The 26677-nt window shown below is 36.4% G+C and overlaps 1 protein-coding gene across 1 annotated transcript in view; it reads left to right on the plus strand.

The window, feature by feature from the left end:
• The window catches only part of Tbx18 (T-box transcription factor 18), a 32725-nt gene extending 18118 nt beyond the window's left edge, over positions 1-14607 (plus strand). The window contains exons 6-8 of the mRNA XM_070010922.1: positions 3365-3429; positions 9289-9383; positions 11854-14607. Of these exons, the coding sequence (XP_069867023.1) occupies positions 3365-3429; positions 9289-9383; positions 11854-12578 (885 nt within the window). The 3' untranslated portion in view covers positions 12579-14607. The remainder of the gene's footprint in view (positions 1-3364; positions 3430-9288; positions 9384-11853) is intronic.
• Positions 14608-26677: the final 12070 nt, after the last annotated feature.

The raw sequence follows: 26677 nt of genomic DNA on the forward strand, positions 1-26677 counted from the left end.
CATATGTAACATCCAGGATGTGTGTGTTTTTGTGTATACAAAAACAATTCTTTATCATTCCCAAAATACTGCTGAGATGTCCTATGGATGACAGAATTTGTTTACTTTGTATTCCAAGAGATAGTAATTAAAACTAGAAAACATGTCTATTGTGAGATGGGAGTTATCCCATAATAACGTGATTTGGTTTTAAAACTAACCAGTGAATTATGAGAACTATATTAGCATTTATCTTAAAGCCAGGGCATTGTCCCTGAGCTTCTTTTGCTCAGGGCTAGTGTTTTACCACTTGAAACACAGCTCCACTTCTGGCTTTTTCTGTTTGTTTGTTTTATTCCTTTTAGTGATTAATTGGAGATAAGTCTCATAGGCTTTTCTGCCCAGGCTGGCTTTGAGCTACAATCCTCAGATATCAGCCTCCTGAATAGCTAGAATTATAGGCATGAGCCACGGGTTGCCTGGATTTTATGTCCATCCCCCACCCCCATTTTTTAAAAGTACTAAAATAACTTTTTCTTGTGAGCCATGCTTTAAGATGTGATGGAAATTGTTTGTGTTACCGTCGGAGACCAGCAATTGTGAAGGAATCCTTTCTTAGAGTTAGAAATAAGTTGACAAGTAAAATATTTCTTTTCTGTTAGTAAATAGTTGTACTTCTTTAAGGCTCTTTTATATGAAGTTGAATTGAAAGCACATATTTAATCCATGGAATTCTAGCCAGTTTTCAAAAGAAAGCTCTATAGTGAGGACTGATATGTTCTGTCTTAGGTTTATTACTGTTGAATTTTAGTGGTTAGACCAATTGTCTTAGGTTTCCTCTTCCTTTTACTTTTGTGTATATTGCAGTTAACATTTTTTCTCTATCAGTGTGGTATCTGCTATTTGTAAGTTATGGGATATGAGAATCTATCCTATGTAATAACTTTAAAGGGTCTCTTCTCATCCTGTAGAGACAGTCCCATAGGTAAAGCCACTCTACCATATAGTCCTTAGGAAGGAATGTGAAGAATAAACTGTAGAAGTTCTAGAGAAATGTAGGCTGATATTCTTAAAAAAACATTGCAGATCAATATGACTGTTATAAAATGTTATTGCATGAAGAGAATATAGTGTAGACTTTTAGTATGGTTTTAATCAACTTAGTTAATCACCTGTCTCCATCATTGTTATGCTATGTGTATTTTCCCCACCATCAGTAATATAGAGGTGTAATGCACTGAATTCTTGGCACATATTAGTGTTTTATATCTGTTACAGACACTAGCAAGTTAATTAAGAGAGTGAAGAAATTAGGAAATTGATAACAATAAAGCATAGTCAATTCACTTATTACCCAGATACCATCTTTAAAAACTTGGGGAAAATTGGTAAAGCTCACCTGGTTGTAAACAGCCTGTACTCTGCAGCCTGGTTCTCATAGCATTTCTTTTGGCTAGTATCCATTTGACCTTAGAAAGGTCACTTTTAAAGCCTCATTTTTGAAGAAAACAAGGGAGTGATAGCCATCACACAATTCTAAGTAAATGATAGGCATAAAACTTAATATAGTATAATTTAATCTTCATTTAATACATGTGGTAATGTTAGTATGAGATATATTTCTCATGATGGCAATTAAGATATATCTCTGTTTAGACAGGCACTGTTATATATTCTTTACTCTTCTATAAACATTTCAAGTTGTTTAGTATTATTTGAATATCACTGAATTCAACAGAGAATTGAGTTGTAATGCAAAAATTTCCTTCAATGAGAGGATGACCGACATAGTGAATTAATTAGCAAACTCATTATATTCTTTATAATGTAGCTCAGTGCACATACCAAGATGATGTCATGTGGAGCACATGTGTCTCAAGTGTTGGAAGTCTGATTGGAGGATGACTGGGAGTGTGCACAGCAGGCTAGGGAAACTCCAGAGAGGGCTGCCTTCTTTGCCATGTTGCTATATGGCACATCTCATCCTTAGCCAAGATATAAATGTATTCACTATATCTAGTATATGTCTGAGTCAAGCAGAAAAGGTCAGATAAATTAATGTTAGGGAAATGAACCCTAAGATATGTATTCAAATGTTTTTTTTTCTTTCATGCAATTGTTTCTAACACGTTTACAAGATTATTTCTTTGTTGCTTTGTATGTCCCTCCCCCACGTATAACCCCTGCTTTCACTGTATTTGATGTCGGTATAATTTGTGGAGGGGAAGGGGAAAAACAAATCGTTTAAATAGGAATACAGGTGGACCCATTGCAACAATGAGATGTACAAGTCGTTATGTCGAAAACAAACTTTATAACTGTGGTGCGGGGTGAGGTGGCGGGGGGGGGGGGTGGGGAGGGGAAGGATGGGACTGGAAGGGGAAACAAAGGAGGAGGCTATAATGCTTGATAAGAAATGTACTCATTATCTTGCCGATGTAATTGAAACCCCTCTCTACAATATTTTCACAATAAAAAATATATTCACTAATTTTTTAGATTTCATTAACACAAAGAATTTAGAAGGCAAAGCATAATACACTGCTAAAAAATAGATTAGACAAAGTAGAGGTCTGGGTAAGAAACAGATAGGATGTTATTTATTAGTGCTGAGTTCAGGATTGTATCAATAAAAACAAAAATTAACAGAGATAATGAGAACATTTGTAAAAATCCCTCCTTGTCCTCAAATCTTGTGGTTTTAGTGGGAAAGAGGTTGGTTATGAGTCAACAAATGGAAACTCTAGTTAAAATTAAAACATCATTATTTCTCCTACAAAGAACTAATTCCAGTAGAAGCTTTCACTAGAGGTTATCTCTGGCTAGATATTCACTGTAATTCAGTGAGCAAGTTAGGACTACACAAGTAAGAGATAAAAGAATAACACTTTCAGATGGGAGCCCTGAGGAGATTAAAGGAGAGGCAAAGAAAAATACAGAGGCAAAAAGTAAAACAGGGATAGGCAACACTTAATTCTGAAGGAAAGACCTCAGAGGAACTTAACATTGAAGCTTATGAATGGCTGAGAAATGGATGCTTTTGGACATTGCTTGTACCCCTAGTGTGATAGAATCAGTTTTGAATTACATCACAGAGTTAAAGGGAATGTCTTCATTTCTGAGAGAATGGTCCAACCTTGGACAAACTGACAACAGACAATTCAAAAATCTCTTTTTTGAGTACTATAAAAAGCAAACAACACCTTTATTTTTGGAGATTAAATGGGAATAAGAGTATTTCATAGCAAATGATTTCTGGAAAGTTGTTTGAGCTTTACTGCTAGACTCTTTACTGCCACACATGGAGGAATGCAATTGTCTCTGCTGGTTATAATCCTGTGATGTTTATGTAAGATTTGAAAAGACCGTGTTTCCTACTTTGCAGATTACTCGCCTTAAGATAGACAGGAATCCATTTGCCAAAGGCTTCCGAGACTCTGGGAGAAACAGGTATGTAGCAAAGAAATGAACTTTACTTATTATAAGTAGGTTTAATATTTTATTGTGAATTTTCCACTCAAGCTAAAAGTTTAAATTTATCAACAGGACGTTCAGATAATTGCTGAGGAGAATTTTAAATTGTCTAACACTGTTGTGTGGAGTGTGATGGTGTATCCTGCCCTAGTTCATGCATGAGCTTTCATGCATGAGCTTTCATGCATGGTGCTTGGGTAGAGGTATAAGGTCTTGGGGTATATAGAGTATGTTGTTTCTTAAGGGGCCTTGAAGAATCCTGCCCTTTCAGGCTCAGGGGACCAGCATCCCAAGTCAGTGTCCTCTCTGCCTCTGCTGTTGGTTTAGAATTTCCTTAGTGATGGCACAACTGTCTATTGAGTCTGTCTGGGGAGCATGATGGAGAGTCTCTTGTTAACTAATATTTCCAGCTGGATCATAAAAGTACTTCCAATGGCCAAGAAAGCTGATATTCTTTAGTTTTCAAATTTGTTTTGGCTCTGCTGGCAGCTACAAACTCGTTTCTTTTCTCTGTGTTCTGTTTTACAGTGTTCCTACTAAACAGAGCGCTACAATAATGACGGCCACTCTATTAGTTTTATCAAAAAGCAAATAATCTAGTCTGTGTACTAAGGACTTTCAAATGTATTAATATATGATTCTATTCCAATACAGTGCAACAAATCATTTCTAAAGTGACTTAGTAAAACAGGGTAATAATAGACAAACATTCTCTAAATGCCTTATCAGGCCAAGACTGATTTAAATGTTTTACAAAGCATATTATTTTTTTAAAAGTAATGTTTGAAGTTTTTATTACCTTCTGCTCAAAGTTATTTCTCCACGTCTCAGTTTGTCTACATGAAATGAAAATCTCCAATTAATTTAAAGACAATTAAATTTGAAATTTTAGGGAACAAGAGGTAGGCAATAAGACTAGAGTCTTAGCTCTTTCAGAGCTAGACCCTTTTCAGATATATTCAGTTTCTTTCGGAGATATATGTCATCTTTACATGCCATTGCATTGCTTAAACAGCATGCTGTGTAAGGACTAAAATGCAACTACTAAAAGCTAGCAACAGGATTGTGAGTTGGAGTCTGGCCACATAACAAGACTCCGTCAAAAAAAGCTCCCAAGAACTCCTTTCTCAAATGCAACTAAAAAGGCTTAAGAGTAGAAGGACCTTAAACGTAGTGCAGTGGATCAGTAAGACTGCCAAACAGGAGGGCTTTCCCCTGAGATTATTCCTCTTGTAGGAAGCTATGCAATTATTTTTAATATACATAGATTGTCTTCCTATGTTGAAATTATTTTGTGATACTTTGAGATGTCTGTTTTAGTATGGAGAGAAACTTGCTTGACTTTTATGTTGCATTAGCTACTGGTTAACTAGCTTTTCAGAACAGTTTCTGAACTTGATTGCAAATGAAACTGTAATTTAGAAAACTTATCTGATCATTTAACCTAGAGAGGTAGCTGAAGGGAACTTTTTAGGGTAACTCCTTTGCTACCTTGACAAATGCTTTGGTAGAATATGACTTTGATTTTTATCAGAATAGAATTTGTCTATTTGAGAGTCTTAGCTTGGTTTCCATTTATCAAGCAGAAGTAGAACTTACTAGAACTCACAGGAACTGCCAGAAGGCAACACTCAGGTTTTGAGAAAGCATACACCAAACTGTCCATAGCTCCAGCAAAAATCTTACTGCTGTTCTTACTGGAAATCTCCCCACTTGGATACCATCAGTTCATTTATGAAACATTGAATTCAAAGTGTTTTAGATAATAACAGTGATGGAGACTTTACAAATAAAAGTGAGGTGATAGATACATGTGACATATTTTGGGGAAGAATTCTTAGATAGGGCAGCAAAGCTAAAAGACATTGGTTATTTAAATTTAGTCAATAAAAAGATCAGTAGCATCAGTGATAATAAGTGGTAGTTGATTTTTCCTATTATTTGGTAAGGTGAGGTTAAAAAATACTAGATTTGATAAGGGTATTTCTTTCCCTTTGGGTTTTTTTGGAATGTGGAGGCATGGCATCCAGTGGTGATTTCTATTATTTCTTGCCTGACTCTACTAAAACTTGTAATGTCTTGAAAGACACCATTCTTAGTGGCTAAACATTAACAATTTAACCTACTTCTATTAAAAAGTTAATTTTAAATTTATATTTGATGTGATGTATATTGTTAATGCCCAGATTTCATCATTAAACAATAAATGCATATATCAAAACATATACCCAGCACACATACAATTATGTATCAATTGAAAAGAAAATGAATATCATAATTATTTAAAAAATGCAATGAGTTATAATTAACACTCTTTTAAAATTTAAACTTTTTATTTTCCAAATATTTAAACAGTATATTATTATAGGTGAAGTATGTCTATAGCAGCTTTCTTGCTAGTGAAATAATGTTTCAATGATTTTCCCTCATGAAATAAATAATTTTTCTTGCATATTGATGAGATCTTCACTGGTTACTATAGAATGCTAAATGTTTATAAATCAATATTCTGTTAAAAGCTCTGATCTAAACATCTTTGATAAATACACAATACAAATATATATAGAGAAAATTTTGTTAGTTTCTTAAACATTCTGAACTTATATATTGCTTTCACTTTTTAAAAAAGCCTGAGTTATGTGTATGAGTCATTTAAGGATGCAGTGGTTTGGAGAATATAAAAAGATACAATATTTCTTTTATAAATTAAATAGAAAAGGAAAGTCCATGAGAAAAAGTTTATAATATTTATTACTCAAGAATCTGTTATGCAGTTTTAATTGCTTTTTAAAGCAAGATTCTGTTTTTATTTTTCCTTCTGAAGGAAATAAATTGAGCATGACATGAAAAGAACATGGAATTGGGATGGTTCAAACTTTATAAAACAATTTTCCTTAATTAAAAATTATCCTTTCCTGGCTATTTATGACTCTGCAGCCTATTTTATACGAATCAGTAGCTTCGGCCCTTAAAAGCTCTCCTGCAAGACATTTGCTATGTGAGAGCGAATTTATGTGCTGAGAATAGTTTCATTCTTCAGTTGGGCCTTAGGTTTGACCCTATAAAATTTTTTACTCAGGAAGGTACAAAAATTTCTTCTCTTTAAATACTTCAGGAAAAACATAACCATTTTACTAAATAAACTCGGCCATTTGATAGCATAAATTAGGGTGGTGATAAAATGTGGAAGTTGTTCAAAGCACCTTGTATAAATTATCGCCTTGGCTGCTCTCCTGCAGGAGGTGCCTTTCATCTCTTCTTTAACTAGATGGAGAAAAGTCTCCATTACTGGAGCAAATGAAGGCTTTTTAAACAAAAGTCCAGATTCAGCTAATAAATATTTTATAACTGTTTCCTGCAAAATATCTGAAATCCTTTCTGGAACTAGGAGTGTGAAAAAGCAGCCTTGGGAAAAAGATCAATAGCTCCAGATCAGATCATTTGTGGATATATCGCCCTCAGATCATCTCTTTAAGCCTAGGCTTTTATATTTGTGATGCTTAAAGAATTGCCTCAATTTGTTTTATGTATTTGAAGCATAATAAAATTTATACTGCTTCAGCAAATGAGCAGCATTGAGCATCTCTATTCATAAATTTCTTATTTCAGTAGACTCTGGCTAATTATGTTTATCAATTGCCCTCATGACTGCTCTGTAACTATTTTGATTACCTTAGTATTTCAAAGTACCATTATTGAAATTCATTGTGATAATAAAAGAGAATTCTTATCAATCTGTGTACTAACATTCTTTTCTATCAAAAATCTTATTTCTAGGAAGACATAAAAATGTATTATTTGTATAATATAAATAAGAATGATCAGCTAAACAGCACCTAGCATTCATTAATTCAGTGAGAAATACAACCCTTAGGGAACATGCTATATATTGAGACTGACAGGGCACACCAAACTAGCCACAAGTGGATTCTTCAGTGCACAGAAGATTACGGAGTGGCAAGATCTTGGATTGGACTTGTAGTTTAATTATAGATAAGATGTGTCATTTGGGGGAGAAATCACTTAGAATTAAATAAAATAACTTTAGAGCTAGAAAAGGTTTCCAGGCCTCTTTGTCTATTCTTTGTAGGAAACTGAAGTCCTAGGAGGTTAAGAAATTGACTTAACATCACAGAATAAATTTGAGTAACTTACGCTCACAACTCAGTACTTCCGATTTTAGTGTCCATACTATTGAATAATCCACTTGGTGACACATTGACTATATATCAGAGCCAGATTATGTCCTTCTAGGCAGTCCAGGTAAAACAGGTATAGGTCAACTCTGTGCTCTGCCCTCCTTTGGCAGCCCCTTGGTTGCATTTGAGGTAGGTCACGACAATTCTTTGAGCTGTGACTGAGGAGATGAGTCAGGTACTATGTGGAAACATGAGAGGATATGTTCATGCATGCTAACCTATATAAGCACACACATAGCTGTCATTAGGATGAAATAATACTCCGTATTAAGGGAGGACATAAATAAATTAAATAAATAAACTGCTATTATACCCAGCATATTCTGAGTATAAGCCCTCAGCACATTTGGATGTGGTGGCACATTCCTGTAATCCCAGATCTCAGGAATCTGAGGCAAGAGGATCACAAATTCAGTTCCAGCCTGTTCTACTTAGTGAGACCTTCTCTTATAGTACCACAAAACCAAACAAAGCAACAACTCTTGGCATATTAAGACAACTATGTCTAATAGTTTTATCTGTACATATCACTTTTCTACTGTTTGGAGAGTTTATTTGTCATGTTTGATAGATGATATGGCTCAGGAAGTTTCAGAGTTCATGATTGGAGGCATTAGAGAATCTAGAGGAGATAGCACCTGAATTGAAATTATTAAGAGTATCTGATCATCATAAGAAATGTCTAAAGTAGTATTGGATACCTCAGAAAGCAGGCATTTCTTTCAATTTTTTTCAGTACTAGAGATGAACCTGAAGTATTGTGTGTACACACTAGGCAGGTACTCTGCTACTGAGGTATACCTCCCCTGCCCCACCTCTTATAGTACTACATTGAATTTAAGAAAGCTGAGGTGATTGAGAGGCGCTGATGTCTCAGTCTTTTCTTGAGAATGGCTAGGGGGTATAAATGACCTCAATTCCAGAACCTACAGCAGTTTGTTACCTGATATAAAGAAAGAAAGACTGAGTCTCTTCATTTAAATCTCTTTTTATACGCATTTAGAGTAGTTGCTTTTATTTTAGTACATATATATTCCCCTTTAAAAGTATTTATTCATTAAGCATGTTGGGACTTTACAATAACGTGTGATGTTAATACTAACTCCAGGCACAAAATAATCCTATGAGATCATCTTCCAGCTAGTTTGGCTGGTGGTGGAGATTGTGTCCCTGAGCAGAATTCAGACTTCCTTTCTACTCCACCCCTGAGCTGGCAGCTGAAGTACTACATGAGGGGCCGAAATATCTCAGGGTTTTACGGGAGTATGCTTTTGTAGCAACCATCTTGCTCAGTCAGGGGAAGAAGTCCTGTGAAAGGAGGCGGGGTGAGCTCCAGATCACAGCAGAACCTTGGCCTCACACCAGCCCAGGTAGACTCTCCTTTTGGCTCCTTATCACGAAGGGACATTTTGCATCCTTCAAGTTGGCTTAGATCCTCCAATGCATTAACCATCTTTAGAGATGTTCTCTCATATTTTTCTGTTTTGCTGGTGGCACATTCCTATTCTGCCATTGTGGGGCTACTCTCAACACTGGTGGTGTTTTCTGAGATGCTTATTACTGGTGAAAGCTCCAGCTGCTCCTAACTAGCCTTGTTTGTCCTCCCCTCCCCACCCATCCTGACTGTGCTGTTTAGAATGGGGTTGGAAGCCCTGGTGGAGTCATATGCATTCTGGCGACCTTCACTACGGACTCTCACCTTTGAAGATATCCCTGGAATTCCCAAACAAGGTAATTCATAAAATCTCCTGATCATAGAGGCAGCCAATTCCTGCCTAAAGGTTCAAGCACTACAAAATACATACTTTATATACATCTGTAACAGTGACCTCATCACCAGCATTTTTTCTTCCTCAAGATATGTTTCTTTTCTGTATGGCTATGGAGACAGCTCATGAAAAACAGTTGTCAGGTTTAAGTTACATCTTTGATGTTTCAGATTATATGTATGTTTCATAACCTTCCCTCACTCTGAAATCACCTATTAATTAGAGATGGACTAGGGTCCCTCAGGCCAAGTGTACTTCATAAGAAGTTGCAGATACTGGTTCCAATCCACCCCTGCATAAGGCTTTTTAAAATTTTTTTTATAAGCAGAATAGCCTCTATAGCTTCTTTTTTTCATTCTGAAATTTTTATTTTATTTTATTTTTTTAATTTTAATTTTAATTTTTTGTGAACATACTGTACAGAGGGGTTACAATTACATGGACAAGATAATGAGTACATTTCTTATCAAGCATTGCAGCCTCCTCCTTTGTTTACCCTTCACATCCCTTCCTAGCCTCCCCCCTACCCCCTATCCCAATCCCCCCCACCAACACCCCCCCCTGCACCAAAATTGTAAAGTTCGTTTTCGACATGACAACTTGTACTTCTCATAGTTGCAACAGGTCCACCTGTATCCTTAAACGACTTGTTTTTCCCCATCTTCTCCACAAATTATACTGACATCAAATACAGTGAAAGCAGGGGTTATACTGTGGGGGAGGGACATACAAAGCAACAAAGAGATAATCTTATAAATGAGTTAGAAACAAATACATGAAAGAAAAAAACATTTAAATACATATCTAAGGGTTCATTTTCCTAACATCACATTATCTGACCTTTTCTGCTTGACTCATACATATACTAGATATTGCAAATAAGAGAAACCATGGGACCTATGTTTCTTTGGGCTTGGCTTACTTCACTTAATCTTTATAGCTTCTTGACAGGGTTCTGTCATTGGGTCTATGATGAGAAAATTGGGCAGATCTTTTGGATTCATTTATTTCTGACTATTTCCCACAAGCCCAGAGCTTGTGTTTCCTCAGAGAAGGAGGAAGCTCCTTTCTTCTGGTCTGCTCTGTGTAGGACTTCCAGCTTGCTCCAGAGGGCAGGTTCTTTACCAGGAACCTTCCAGATTCTAGAGACTTGCACACGCTGGGTTTTAGATTATTATCACTGGTTGTATTGGGCTTTTAGATTATTGTAAGAAGCTATGTAAAATATTGTTTCTAAAACAATGACGGCTTTACAACCTGTCCATCCCTTGGGATTCTCCTCTCCCCTTTGTTTCCTGATAGTTGCAAACATCAATCTGCCAGCCAGTATAGAGAGGGAGAATCAGGGACCGTCACTATTATTGATTGGACAAAGGATTAACTACCCTCTTAGTTTCACAACACTGTTTATTTGCTGAACCTTTGCTGTTACGTTAGCATGTGGTTCACCAACCTGTTTTCTGGTTGTAAGTGAGATTTTTGAGGATCTAGACTATTGCTTTCTTTCATAGCTGAGACCTGAGTGGTATAGTCAGGATGGACCCAAGCTTCAGTGAAAAGCAAATATGCTTGCTGTAGGAAGTGCCTTGGACCAGTTCTGCTCTTTCCTTTGAATTACTCCTTTTACTTTGTAAGATCCAGAAAAGGCTTTGCTGAAAACAAGGATAAAACATGGGTATAAAAGAATTGCTTATTACAGGAGAGTTTCAGTGGCTTGTGCCTATAATCCTATCTATTTAGGAGACAGAGAACAGGAAGATTCTACATCAAGGATAGCCTAAGCTGAAAAGTTTGAGAGACCCTTTCTTTACTCATAGTGGGACATCATGACCAAGCTACATAGTAGGCTGAAATTAAGAGAATGGTGGTACTAGGCCAGCATGGGCAGAAAAGACCATGAAACTCCATCTTTATGAAAGGGAATCTGGATGTGCCTATAATGGTCAGATTGCAGCTCACGCTCATGACTGGTTGGAAAGAAAGATCTTATCCTAAAAATAACTAATAAAATAGGCCTGGAGGTGTATCCCACCAGGCTAATGAAGAATGTGATACTGCGTGCCACTGAAAATATGGCTTATTAAATTTGGGGAGCAAGGAATCAAATCAAATTAATATTTTATAAAGTTTCTGGTATATTCAATATTTGCAATATTTATTACAGCAAATAAAAAAACTCTGGGAAAGCTAATTGAGAGAGAATGTCCAGAAGGTCTAGCAGTAGTGTCTTATTTTTGTCTAATACAGAACTACTCGTTTGCTAAGGAGATAATTGCCCTTAAATTGTTTTTTCAATCTGAATTCAATGACATTATAAATGCATAGAACACTGAGATCATCTCCTTTCCATCTTCATAGCCTCTCCTTGCCACAAGCTATATTTACCATGCATTCACTAAAGATGACTCTTTATGTCTCACCTTCTTTTATAGGCAATGCAAGTTCCTCCACTTTGCTTCAAGGTACTGGGAATGGTGTTCCAGCCACGCACCCACACCTTTTGTCTGGCTCCTCGTGTTCCTCTCCTGCCTTCCATCTGGGGCCCAACACCAGCCAGCTATGTAGTCTGGCCCCAGCTGACTATTCTGCCTGTGCCCGCTCAGGCCTCACCCTCAACCGGTACAGCACGTCATTGGCAGAGACATACAACAGGCTCACCAACCAGACCAGTGAGACCTTTGCCCCGCCAAGGACTCCCTCCTATGTGGGTGTGAGCAGCAGCACCTCCATGAACATGTCTATGAGTGGCACTGATGGGGATGCCTTTAGCTGTCCACAGACCAGTTTGTCTATGCAGATTTCAGGGATGTCTCCCCAGCTCCAATACATCATGCCGTCACCCTCCAGCAACACCTTTGCTCCTAACCAGACCCATCAGGGTTCCTATAACACTTTCAGGTTACACAGCCCCTGTGCCTTGTATGGATATAACTTCTCCACATCCCCCAAACTGGCTGCCAGTCCTGAGAAAATTGTCTCTTCCCAAGGAAGTTTCTTGGGGTCCTCACCGAGTGGGACCATGACTGATCGGCAGATGTTGCCCCCTGTGGAAGGAGTGCACCTGCTTAGCAGCGGGGGTCAGCAGAGTTTCTTTGACTCCAGGACCCTTGGAAGCTTAACTCTGTCATCATCTCAAGTATCTGCACATATGGTCTGATGAAGCCTTGAAGTTACACTACATTTGAATCCAGTGTATTTTCTTAGTTCTCGTTTTGCCACGCAATATGGAAAGAAATGATCTCTAGCTTGTAAAATGTGCATACAATAGAAATTGAAGGCTCACAAAAGTTTTTTGACTTTCTCAAGGTGAGATTGTAATTATCTATGGTAAATGTGTACACTGTATATACATCACAGATAGTGTGTTGAAGCTTTTCCCCTGTCTGTTTTATCCAGTTGTATAGAGTATTGGTGCACATAGTCTGCTTAGCTAAAATTTCAGACTTTCAAAAATAGAATTCAAACTTAAAACTTGCCAGTGATACTAAGCAAAGACTTGTACTTTATCAGAAACTTGCTCTAAATGGTTTCATACTTGAGTATTGATGACCAACATGTAGATATCTGTGATTTTTGTTATTCTTGGACATAGTATGAAAACCTGCAAAAGCTCATTTTGTTAGTATTAGTTATGAGGTATTTGTAATCATGAAGGATTAGTTTTGTATTTCTGCTTATTCTTGTTTACCACAGATTTATAGACTTAAGGTCTATAACAATTCATAACACAATTTTTACTTTCTTTCTGAAGGTAGGCAGTTTATGACTTTTTTCACTTTCTGTTGGACGTAGAAATCCTTATTCATCTTCAGAGAATAAATTTCTAATATTTTGGATTTTTTTGCTCATTTTACTTATCATGTAGGCTATTAAAACATGTTCTGTAAACATCAAAAAAATTTTTAACAAGAGAAGGGGTATATGATAATGAATGGCAAGAAGTAAATAAATCCTCCTCAGACTGTTTGATTCCAGTGAGAAATGTTTTAAGTCCAGAGTAATAATATTGTCAACCATCTCTTGTGTTTTTATGAAGCGTGGTTTTCCAGTTAGGGTAAATTTCCTCTTGATTTAAGTTTCCTGAGCCATGAAAAAGGAAAAGGCATTATGCTACTTATTTATGTCTCATAACTCCTGTAGATTGAAACATTTCCTTCTCCTTATCTCTCTTACTTTTTCGTAAATGGACAGATCTTAGGCCTTTATGGTGTTAACACTGCAAGGAATTCCAGAGGGTTATCTCCAGCAATCTGTCTTATGGGGTTGTAGTCAAAGGCCAAAGCCCATTACTATAAAGACTCTCTTGGAGGATTGAGGAGGAAGATACTAATTATGATAAAGGAACTATAAAACTTTTAACCCCAATAGCATTTTTAACCTCGGAACCGAAGAAATGAAAAACAGCATTACTCTTTAAAAGTCCCTGAAAAATGCATACATGGCTTACAAGTACAAACCAAGAAAGTTTATTAGCATATTAGGAATAAAATAGAAAGGCCAAGAATGCTTGAGGAGGTGCTTTGCCCTTCTGTTGAGAAAGTGAAATGATGTGTCTGCCATCTACTTATTACCATTTCATATATTTGACAAATGGAATGTGATGTATTTTGCTTACCATAATAGCTTTAACTTATTCCTAGTTTAGTGGGAAAAGAGTATCAGTCCTGATTTACTGGTTTACTTAACAATACCATTGTTATATGAATTTAAGGGAATACTCTGGTGAAAAGAATTTATGCAGGGAGAGTCTGTTTCTAGATATTGGCAATTCCTAAATACTTGATTTGAAAATCAAGTATTCATTTTAAAATTTAAAATTAATAGGAAGAAATATTTGAAATAGGTAGAGCTATGTAAGATTTTTGTGTATGTTTTTAAGAGAAGAACAGACTTTGAGAATGAGTCCACCCCAGCCATGGTGCTTGCAGTAATAATTTTAAGGAGGATAATTTTCCATCTTGAGAAAGCATGCAAAACAGTGCCCTATACTGACAAACATTAGTACGTAGAGAATTTCCCCTTTTGCTATTAGTAATTTGAGATGACACTACACAAAATGAGTAGAATTCTTTTATTAATCTTTTTTGGTAAAATTTACCAATATTGAACAAATGCTGTTTTCTTAGATTTTACTGTAAATAATCACCACGTCACTTGAAAGGTTAACCTTTTATTGTTGTATGACATACATGCGTTGATAATTATAATTATGTCTGTATTTTATTAAAAAGTACTTAAGAAAATTATATTAAAATGTGTTATTAAACACTTATGATTTGTTAAGATTATTATTTTAGGTGTCTGTAAATACCATTTCAAAAATAAGTGCATGTGCATACCTCAAACTCCAATTCTGTATTTCTCTGTTACAAAGCTGAGAGAAAATGGGTCTGTTGCTTGTTTTTCATGTGTTAAATGTAATTTGTTGGTGTATTGATCATGTCATTGAAGATGAAGGCCTGACAAGTGTTGAGCACAGGACGATTTGGTCATGAGTGGAGGGAAGGGTAGATGTTTGGTTTCAGGTCCAGGCGAGAAAGGCAGGAATATAAGAATGAGCTGCTTGCACTGTTGACCAGTGATGACAGATTAGTTCGAGGCTCCTTGGCTGGAAAACATTCCAAGGGACATTGAGATGAGATGAGGTTGCTGCTATCAAGACCAGTCAGATTCTGAAAATTAACACTTGCTTCCATACAAGCTCCTTCACAGAGGTCAACAGCTTTTCACAAGTGGGGCACCCAGTTGCTGACCCCTGATTTCTGGAATGCAGGGGGTCATGACATGTTGGTGGCTGTCAGGGGAGAGGCAGTGTAGCCTATACTGGGAAGACACAACTTTCTATGTGAATTGGTAAAAATTTGAGAAGAAACCTCACATTGAAAATGCAAGTAACTCTTCCTTCTGCTCCAGGCTTAAATAAATAGCAACTTTGGAGATAGCTGGAGCTCAGATTAGGAGGAAAAATAAATTTTTAGAGCAGGCCAGTTTTAGAAAGATTTCCATGGTGAAAAGTTTCATGGTTCTTGTGAAGATTAATCATGAAGTTATTTGAGTAGCTGTGGTAGAGTTGGTGAAAGCAATCCTAATGTACACTCTAACTAGAGTCTGTAGGAATTTTTTTTATTTCTAAGTGCATCAGTGCTGAGCATGTACTGGCTCATCTACATGAAACATTTCCTAAGATTTCTGTTGGGAGTTTAATGATTATCATACTTTTAATCTCATTGATCAGTTTCTTTGTTCTAATAAGTTGGAGTGAGGGAAAATATGTGAGCAGTTAAGTGAACACATATTTTTTTAAAAGTATTATCCAGTATTTTAGCTATTTCAGTTTCACATCTCACATTTGGATGTTTAACACATGCTGATTTGATTTTTGTACAGGGTGAGAAACAGAAAACTTCAAACTTTTGTATAGGACTACTCAGTATTCTGGCACCCTTTATTAAAATAGCTATCCTTTCTACAATTACAGTGAAATATTATCTCACCTTAGTAATAATGGCTAACATCAAAAATCTAAAAACTGCTGGTAAGAATGTAATGGAAAGAAACGTTCATATGCTAATGATGGGAAAGTAAATTAATATCACCATTGTGGAGAACTGTAGGGAGGTTCCTAGGAAAACTAAAAAGATACCTTCCATACATTCCACTTCAAGGTACATATGAAAAAATCAGCATACTAAAGACATACCTACATGTCCCATGTTTACTGCACCACCATTCACATTAGCTAAGCCCTACAACTGATGAATGAGTGGATAAAGAAAATATGTTGTACACAGAATATTACTAAGCCATAAACAAGAATGAAAATGTGTTATTTGCATCAAAATTGTGGGAATTGGAGGAATAAAAGCCCTGTAGTTCTTTTTCCTAGAAAAAACAGCTTACTTGAAAATATAATAATGATTATCAAAGATTTGGAATAAGTAAACTATCAAATTTTAGGAGCTTAAAGGCTAAAAATGAACATGATCTACGATTGAAATGAACAAAAGATGTGTATATTCAAAGGGTAGAAACATCCAGCAGATATTAAACTTAGTATCTCTGTACATACAGATTTTTCAGAAAAGTTATTCCTACTTCTTGCGTCCCCCACAGCCTGGGGAAGAAAAATTTGTTGGTAGGATGAAAAAAATCATTGGCTTGGGAATTATGGAAGTTGGGTCCAAACAACATATTTCTTAGTCATGATTTTGAATGAAAACTTAGCCACTTTGTCTGTTTTCTTGTATGTCCAATGAATGGCTAGGTTGAGAATCTTCACTCTCTTCAAATTTTTATTTTTATATTCTGTGTGTATAAGTGTATGGCTTAATATCTGGAAACTTCTATAACAAAACTATTCTATCTGTTTAAATATATATATATTTGGGGGTGTATACCTTTATTTCTACTAAGAACAATGCCAGTGTGGTTCAAGTGGTAGAGCACCAGTTGTGAGCTAAAAAAGTTAAAGGAAAGTGGGCAGGCCTTGAAATCAAGCTCTGGTACTGGCACAAACACAAAAAATAATTTATACATCATAATGTATTTGCTACTACATAATGTATATAAAAAGATGTATTTTATGATGCTTTTAATTGCATGACATTAATTATTAGTATAGAATAAGTGTGCAGTCTAGTAAAATATCTCGAGAGGATTCCAAGTCAACTTAAAATATGTTGAAGTTCTTAAGAAAACATTTTGAATTTACCTTTTTAAAAATTTTTTTCCTGGTGAGATTCAGGTAAAATAATATGAAACAATGCAATTCACTGAGTTTATACAAGATTAGATCAACACAAACATTCTGTATCCATGTTTTAAATCATATTATTGTGGTCACTAGAAAAACAATTACAAATTTTTTTTTCTACATGACATATCATACAATTCATCTACTTTTTTAAAAAAAATTGGACTGGGGGTTTGACCTTAAGACATTGCAACTTGCTAGGCAAGCGTTCTGATGCTTGCACCACGCCTCCAAACATTTGTCTTCAGATTTGTTTTTGAGATAAGAGTCTCACTTTTTTTGTTTTGTTTTGCTTGTGCTAGCAGGGATTGTGATCCTTCCATTATGATTCTTGCCATCTCTGTAATGAGAGGTGCATGCCTTATTTTTCTGCTGACGTGCAGTGTTAAGGAACGTTTTGTTTTGGCCTGGGCTGACCTGGAATACAGCTTCTGCTGAGCTCAGACTATCACACAGCAGGTGCGGTAAGTGCAGACCACTGCTGGTTGAGATGGTGGGGCGTCTTGAACTTTCTCCCAGGCTGTCCTCAAAACAGAATCCTTTCTATCTTAGCCTCCAAAATAGTTATCACAGATGTGAGCTACCACACTTGACTACAATTCTACCTAATAAAAGTGAAGAGTTCAGAAGCTTTTAATGCAGAGTTGGGCAACCATTGCTTTATATCCTTTCCCACCATTCCTCTTTTACCTCCACCCCCTAAATTCTAGTAATTATGGATATACTTTTTGTCTCTAAAGATTTTCCTATTCTGGACATATCACAGGACTGGATTCACATAATATGCACTTTGTGATGACTGGCTTCTTTCACTTGGCATGATGTTTTCAGAGTTTGTACATTTGTATGTATGTATGTATGTATGTATGTATGTATGTATGTATGTATGTATGTATGTATGTATGTATGTGTTTGTCCCGAGGCTTGAAGTCAAAGCTTGAGCCCTGTTCCTGAGATTCTTTTTCTCAAGACTAGCATTCTACCACTTAAGCCATACTGCCATTTCCAGTTTTTTCTGAGTAGTGTATTGGAGAGAAGAGATTTTCCTTCCCTGGGCTGGCTTGGAACCACGATGTTCACATCTCAGCCTCCTGAGTGGCTAGGATACAGGTGTTAGCTACCAGTGCCCAGCCATATATGTTTTTAATGCATTAATATTTTATTTATTTTTAATGCTGAATACATCCGTTATCTCTCCATCATTTGTTAGACATAGGAATTGTTTTCACTTTTTAACTACTGTGAATAATGCTGATATAAACATTTGCACACAAGTTTTCATTTCTTTTGGATATATGTTATCTTGGACACACACACACACACACACACACACACACACACACACACACACACACACACACACACACACACACACACACACACACACACACACACACCTCTAGGGTTAGAATGGTAGATGCCAAGATAATCTTTCTTGTCTTTCAAAGTCCAAAGTAGTTGCACCCTTTCTTACCAGCAATCAAAGGTCCCAATTTTGCCCATGTCCTCAACGGCAATAGTATTTTTATCAGTCGTTTTGATTACAGTCAGCCTAGAGGGCATCTCATTGTGGTTGTGATTTGCATTTCCCCAATGACTAATGATACTGAACATCCTCCTTGTTTTATTAGTTATTTGTATACCTTTTTTGGGGGGAAATACATGTTTATACATTCATATATTTTACTTTTTAAATTGATTCTTTCTGTATTATTGATGTGTAAGGATTTTTTAAAAATATATTTTCTATATCTGTCTCTTACCAGGGCCATGATTTGCACATATGTCCTCTCATTTGGGATTTGAACTGCCTTTTCCTTTTTTAAATTTGTGAGTCCTGGAGTTCAATTCAGGGCCTCTTATACTCTACCACCTGAGCCATGCTCTTACTTCCCTTTTTTAACTTTATTTTTCAGATAGGTTTTATATTTTTGTCCTGGAGTCAGCCTCAGACCACAGCCCTCCTACTTACTTATGCCTTCCTCATAGCTGGAACTAGAAGCATAAACCACTACACTTTGTTTATTTTCTGAGATGAGATCTTGTGAACTTTTTGCCTGGGCTGGACTCATGCCACAGTTTTCCTGATCTCCAGCTCCCAAGTAGCTGGCATTGTATGCATTAGTCACCATCCTAGATCAACATTCTGTAAGGTGTCCTTTGCCATACAAAAAGTCTTAATTTTTGGAGGTCCTGTTTATTTTTCCCTTTTGTTTCTGGTGCTATTGATGTGCAGACTGAGATATTTTGAAGTCATTTAATCTGCCATTTCATATTCTTAATCATAGTGATAGTAACAGTACTTTTAGGGTATATCAATTTAATAATACTTGATAAATTACTCCTTTTCTCAATACATCTGTAATGTTTGAGGAGAAATACATAATCCCTTTAGTGTTTATAAAGGAAGATGAAAGGAATCTAAAGCATTGGAAATCTTTGAACCATTTAAAATCTATAGAAAATAATTGACACCTTCAGTATTCATCTACTCACAGAATATTTGTTAAGGATTCACTGTTTTGCTTTATTATTTTAGACCAGATACTGGAGGTACAGAAGTAAACACCATTGCTGATATCTGCAAATGCCTTGTAGAATTGGGTTGTTGAAGAGTCATAGAACAATAGATCACAGCTAGCAGGGACACAGGTGTAGCCTCTTGGCTCTGAGTTGATCAATGCAAACTGCTCACCTCCAAGCCATGATACGGATACATTATTGCCTTAACTCTTGAGTTTGGTTTATTTTTTTCTTTGGAAACACTAGCACCATTCATCCATTGAATTCACAGCATTCGTTTTTAATGGCTCTGTTTAATGAAATGTAATAAGATATCTGTCTCCTATTGGCAGGTAAAGAAGACATTGCTTGTTTAGAATCTTGGAAAACTTCTATATATTTTTCTTAAAAGATATAGTTCTTTTTCTTCCTTGAATTTGAATCACTTGTTTTTCAAACTAAATAGGAGCTCTAATTCTGCATCAATAAAGAGTATTTAAAGGCACTTTTTACCAGGAATGTGACAATGCTCTGGGAAGGGTGGCTTACAATGATTGAACATAATCAGAGACCCTTTCAAAATCTTCTGCTCATTTTGTTTTTCTCAGTTTGATGATATTGGTGTATAGAAAAGAAGGTAAAAATTGTATGAGTGTTTGTTAAATCCTTGCTTTTATTTAGAGGATGCAAGGGAGTCAGGGTAAGAGGAAAGAAAAAGGAAGGAAGGAAGGAAGGAAGAAAGGAAGGAAGGAAGGAAGGAGGAAGAAAGGAAGGAAGGAAGGATAGAAAGAAAAGGAGGAGGCAACAATGGAAGAGGCAACAATGCTTGATAAGAAATGTACTCGTTACCTTGCCCATATAATTGTAATGCCTCTGTATGGTATTTTCACAATAAAAAATAGCTACCAGCACGACTATGTTTATTGCAACATTATTTACCATAGCTAAGATATGGAACCAACCCAGGTGTCCCTCAGTAGATGAATGGATCAAGAAAATGTGGTATATACACACAATGGAATTCTATGCCTCCATCAGAAAGAATGACATCGCCTCATTTGTTAGGAAATGGAAAGACTTGGAAAAAGTTATATTAAGTGAAGTAAGCCAGGCCCAAAGAAACATAGGTCCCATGGTTTCCCTTATTTGCAACAACTAGTATATGTCTGAGTCAAGCAGAAAAGTTCAGATAAGTTGATGTTAGGGAAATGAACCCTAAGATATGTATTCAAATGTTTTTTTTTCATGCGATGGTTTCTAACACATTTATAAGATTATTTCTTTGTTGCTTTGTATGTCCCTCCCCCACAGTATAACCCCTGCTTTCACTGTATTTGATGTTGGTATAATTTGTGGAGGGGAAGGGAAAAAACAAATCGTTTAACTAGGGATACAGGTGGACCCATTGCAACAATGAGATGTACAAGTCATTATGTCAAAAAGCCAACTTTACAACTTGGGTGGGGGGGGGGGGGAGGAGGTTTGGGTGGGGGATTGGGGGGAGGATGGGAAGGGATGGGAAGGGGAAACAAAGGAGGAGGCTACAATGCTTGATAAGAAATGTACTCATTTATTGCCCATGTAATTGTAACCCCTCTGTACAGTATTTTCACAATAATAAAAACGAAAACAAAAAGAAAAGAAAGAGAGAAAGGAAGGGGGGAGGGAAGGAGGAAGGAGGGAGAGAAGGAAGGAAAGAAGGAAGGAAAGAAGAAAGAAAGAAAGAAAGAAAGAAAGAAAGAAAGAAAGAAAGAAAGAAAGAAAGAAAGAAAGAAAGAAAGAAGGAAAGAAGGAAAGAAAGAGAAAGAAGGAAGGAAGGAAGGAAGGAAGGAAGGAAGGAAGGAAGGAAGGAAGGAAGGAAGGAAGGAAGGAAGAAAAGCAATCCAAAGCCATAGGGCATTAATGGTTCAAGCCTATAATCCTAGCTGCGCAAGAGGCTGAGATCTGAAGATCACAGTTCAAAGCCAGCCTGAGCAGGAAGTCTGTGAGACCCTTATCTCCAAATTAACTTCCAAAATGGAGATGTGGCTTAAGTGGTAGAACACTAGCCTTGAGTAAGAAAGCTCAGAGAGGGCCCTGGCACCAATACTGGTGTGTGCATACACTTGCACACACACACACAAAGAAACTGAAATGTTCTTTGTGGTTACATAAGAGAGGGAGGTGTGAGATGCATGCAATGGAGGTGGTCATTTCGACCTTACCTAGGAGCTTTGAAAAGATACTCAGAAAATTCGACAACAGGCTCCTTGATAGTCTCCATCAACATTTGCAGGCTTTCTTGACTTTCCATATATTTGCCCCAGACCTCATTGTCTTTCCTTACCTGCACTCTCATTTTCAAAGACTTACTCAAGGACTTCTTTTCCAACTTTTGTTTCTCCCATCAACCTTTCTCCAGGAGATACAAAAGTCTTTCTCTGTATACTGTTCTGTATGCTTTTCCTGTGACACTGTCAAACTCCCTAACATAGGGAGTAGAATCTCATTTATTTTTGCTTCAGTACCGAGAAAAGATAAACTGGGAGTAACAGAGGATAGAATGCATACGTAAATGTGTGACTGGATAAATAAGTAAATGAAGCTTGTACGCCTAGAACAAAACCTAAAATTTGGGAGGTTTTTCTTGAAGAAATTTTGTTCATTTTCTTGCAAAAAGGAAAGGAAAAAGGTATTTTTCCTTTCTTTTCTTTCTTTCTTTTTTCTCCTTGTACAGTCTTAAGAATAGAGAGCTGGAACTGGAATCTATAGAAGATGCTCCTCCCCATACTGAGGCTATTTCATCATTCACACTGTCCAAAGCTATTAGAATGTGCTGTGAATCCAAAGGGGAAACTATTGCTCAAAGTGGAAAGTATCACAGGTAATTTGGACCTTTAGTCCACTACACTGTAGTTTGAGGAGTTGACTTTCTGTTACAAATACCTTCTACAGTCGAGTTTGGAAATAACACAAGGACAGTGAGCCTTTTTCTATCCTAGGATAGAAAACCAGATGTGTTGTTAATTTCAGTGAGATTTAGTGATTGAGAAGCCCAGGTTTCCAAGAGATGTGTATGTTACAGCCCAGTGGTTACAGGCCAGGGATACAGGGGGATTGTTATATTAGGTTACCAATACTCTCAATTCTAATTATTGTGTGTAAGAGAGTTGATACTATACTAAGTATCATTTCATCTAGAAAAAGATTGCTTTCTAGGATAATAAAGCTATACAAAAGTATCTACAGATCCCTCTGGTCCTCTATGGGTTAGAAGACTTATGCCAGGTAATTTTCACTTTCCTTTCTTGATGGGAATCCAAAAAGCTTTTGAGAAGTTCCTTATTTGGAGGAAAACTATGTGAATAATTACTGGCATCATGTTGGGGTGAGAAGCTAAGACCAATGAAACACTGTATATTGGACATGTATTCTTTTCCTCAGGAGCATGCAGGAGCAATCTTGATTTTTTCCCCTTATATACTAGTGGTAAAAGTCATCTAAGAGGTTGGAGGTAAAATTGGCATAGACTGAGAGGGGAAGGAAATACAGTGAGAACAAGAGACCTTCCAGAGTTCCACAACCTACCTTTTTATTATAGCTTTGCTTTTCAAGTATCAGTTTTCTCTCTAGATTAATAAAACTTCACTCTGATTCCCCTTGTTTTTTCCATTTTTCTTGTATGTAATGTATCTGTTGTAATGCCAGGGGTTAGGTTTGTGGAGATTGAAAATCATGTATAAGTGCCCTGACCCAGGCACTTGCTTAGTTGCCCACAGTTCATACCATTTTTTGAACATCTCATATGTGTCAGATTTTGTGGCTAGAAAACAGGTTGTTCATTTGGGGTAGTTCAGAGCCACATCAGAATATAACCTGGACAAATACCTAATGGTTACATATGGAAAATGTTAAAGCAGAGGCTATGACTAGGATTATATGAGAGACAGAATGGATCTAGAAGAGCTGTGAAAAGTCCCATTCCTGGGCATTTATCTAACAGCTCACAAACAACCACACTAAAGCTACCAGAACAACTAGATTCACTGTACCTTGTTTACCATGGTCAAGCTATGGAATCAATCCAAATGCCCCTCAGTGGATGAATGAACCAAGAAAATGTGGTATATATATATATATATATATATATATATATATATATATATATATATATATATATAATATATATATATATATTTCATCAGAAAGAATGATATTTCACCATTCATAAGGAAATGGAAAGACTTGGAAAAAATATATTAAGTGAAGTAAGCCATATCCAAAGAAACATAGGTTGCATGGTTTCCCATAATTAGAATGTGCCTATAAATCTACAAGTAGATACATTGGGTGGTAAAAGACAAAACATTACACTTGGATTTTAAAAATTAAACAGAACTGTAAGTATTCACACAGTGAGACCAAAGGAGGATATTCTTAGGAGAGGATCACAAAGGCTCAATGGTTATGTACATATGATCATGTAAAATGATGTTTATCAAAACACACTCCAAGAAATGGAAACAAGAGGTGTTTTGTTATTTTGCTTTTTGGTTTTTTTTTATTTTGTTTTTTTCTCCACTGCTGTTTTTGATTTCTGTACCTTTTGTCTCACATGTAAGATTATCTGTTTGGGGAGAGTAAAGGAAAGCACAGAAGAGAAGGGAAAAAGGGTGAACAAATGCAACGGTGAGAATGAATTATACAACTTGTTGGGGAAGGGCATCAGGAGGGAAAAGATTGGGAGTAAACAAGAGAAGAAGTGACATTGTTCATGAAGAAATACTGGCCTCATAGAACGAATTTGATAGTGATCTTTTGCTTTCAGTTTCATTGAAGAGTTTGAGGAGTATTGGAGTGAGTTCTCCTTTGAAAGCTTTATAGAATTCAGCTGTGAATCCATCTGGTCCTGGGCTTTACTTGGGTGGGAGGTCTTTTATTGCCAGTTTAATTTCAATACTTGGTATGGGTCTGTTTATGGTTTAGAACTTCTTGGTTCAGCTTGGGTATATGGCCATTATCAAGAAAGCAAATAACAGATGCTGGTAGGGATGTGGCCATAAGGGAACACTACTACACTGTTGGTGGGAATGTAAGCTAGTTCAACCACTCTGGAAATCAGTATGGAGGTTCCTCTAAAGACTAAGCATAGAGCTCCCCTATCATCCAACAATCCCATTCCTGGGCATTTATCCAAAAGATCTCAAACTAGGCCACACTAAAACTACTAACACAACTATGTTCATTGCAGCATTACTTACCGTAGATAAGATATGGAACCAACCCAGATGCTCCTCAATATGTGAATGGATCAAGAAAATGTGGTATATTTGCACAGTGGAATTTTATGCTTCTATCAGAAAGAATGACATTGCCCCTTTCCTAAGGAAATGGAAAGACGGGAAAAATCATATTAAGAGAAGCCAGATCCAAAGAAACATAGGCTCTATGGTTTCCCTCATTTGTAATAATTAGTATAAGCCTAGGTTAGTTCTGACAGAGAGTCATGATAGCTCAAGAGCTATGAACATATATGACCATACAAAATGATGTTAATTGAAATGATCTCCAAGATATGGGAAACAACAGGTTTTTTTTTTTTTAGTTATCAACCTTGATGTCATCAATGCACTGTATCTAGTTCTTTCTTCTTATTTTATTTCATTTTTCTTTTTCCAATGGTTTATCCCGGGCGATCTCCATCTTTGATTCTGGTACCTTCCATCCAGTATATGCATTTATGATTGTGAGAAGGGAAGGGAAATAACAAAATGCTGAAAGAAGTACAAAAGATGACCCATTGCAGCAGTGATACTCACAGGACACTATGTTAGAAATTAATTTTACAACTTGTTGTGGGGGAGAGGGGGATTGTGAATTTGTTGTGGGGGGGAGGGGGAGTGTGAGGGGAAGGGATAGTGGGAGAACAACAATGGAGTGAGTAACAATGTTCAATGAGAAATGTACCTTACTCATGGAAATGTAACTCCTCTGTACAGCATATTTACAATGAAATAAAATTTAAAAAAAGAAGAAATGTACTCATTACCTGACTTTTGTAACTGTAACCCCTCTGTATAGCACATTTACAATATAAATAAATAAATAAATAAATAAACAAGAGCTGTGAAAAGACAGACCATTTGATAAAGGCCTACATGATGTCCAACAACATGTAAAAGAGGAAATTAGAGCAAAAATAATCATTAGGAAAATAATTCTGGGAAAGGAATAAGAAAGAAGGGAAAAGGAAAGGAAAGGGAAAAGAAAATGCTCTTTGTAAACTTTTGTTTTTGTTTTGGTAGAGAGGCAAGACATATGAGAGAAAATCTTCTGACAAAAAGTATGTGGATGCCTGTTGACCCAGCTGCCAGGTTCTCTTAGGGGTGAAGTTTATGTCAAAAACAGTAATTGGCTGACAGCAACAATTATTGAAACAGATCCTTCAACATAACTTTTCTTTCTCTTGCCACCTGCTTCCATTGAACATTATCCTCCCATGAGTGGGCTCTTGAGGAATTCAGAGCAGTTGGAAGTCTCGGTGATACTGAATTTTATGTAGAAATTGAAAGGAGAGGAATGAAATTGCTAGCTTATGAAGTTGGTTTTCCTGGAGATATGTGTCAAAAACCTAAAAATCCTATGAGAAAATTTTCATAGTGAGGTCTTCAGAGAAAATTATTTTTTTCCAGTTCTCTATGAAAGGAGAAAATATGTTGTCATACTAAAAGCTCAAGGGAGCAATAATATAAACTCTTAAAGGTAAAATCTACTTCATGCAAAGTTCAAGGATCTTAAAACTAAACTGGCTGAAATAAAAATCCTACCAGCTTGAAATTTAAAATTTATGATTATTTAGCAGGAACTACTAAACACCTCTCAGTCCCAACTCTCAATATTAATGGATTTAACTCTCCAATTAAGCAACATAGACTGTCTAGTTGGATTAAAAAGCAAGATCCTTCTATCTACTGCCTTCAAGAGTCACACCTTGCCCATTAAAACAAACATATTCTGAAAGA

This window comes from Dipodomys merriami, unplaced genomic scaffold (genome assembly GCF_024711535.1).
Source record: "Dipodomys merriami isolate MVZ:Mamm:240054 unplaced genomic scaffold, mDipMer1.0.p SCAF_8, whole genome shotgun sequence".
Lineage (NCBI taxonomy): Eukaryota > Metazoa > Chordata > Mammalia > Rodentia > Heteromyidae > Dipodomys > Dipodomys merriami.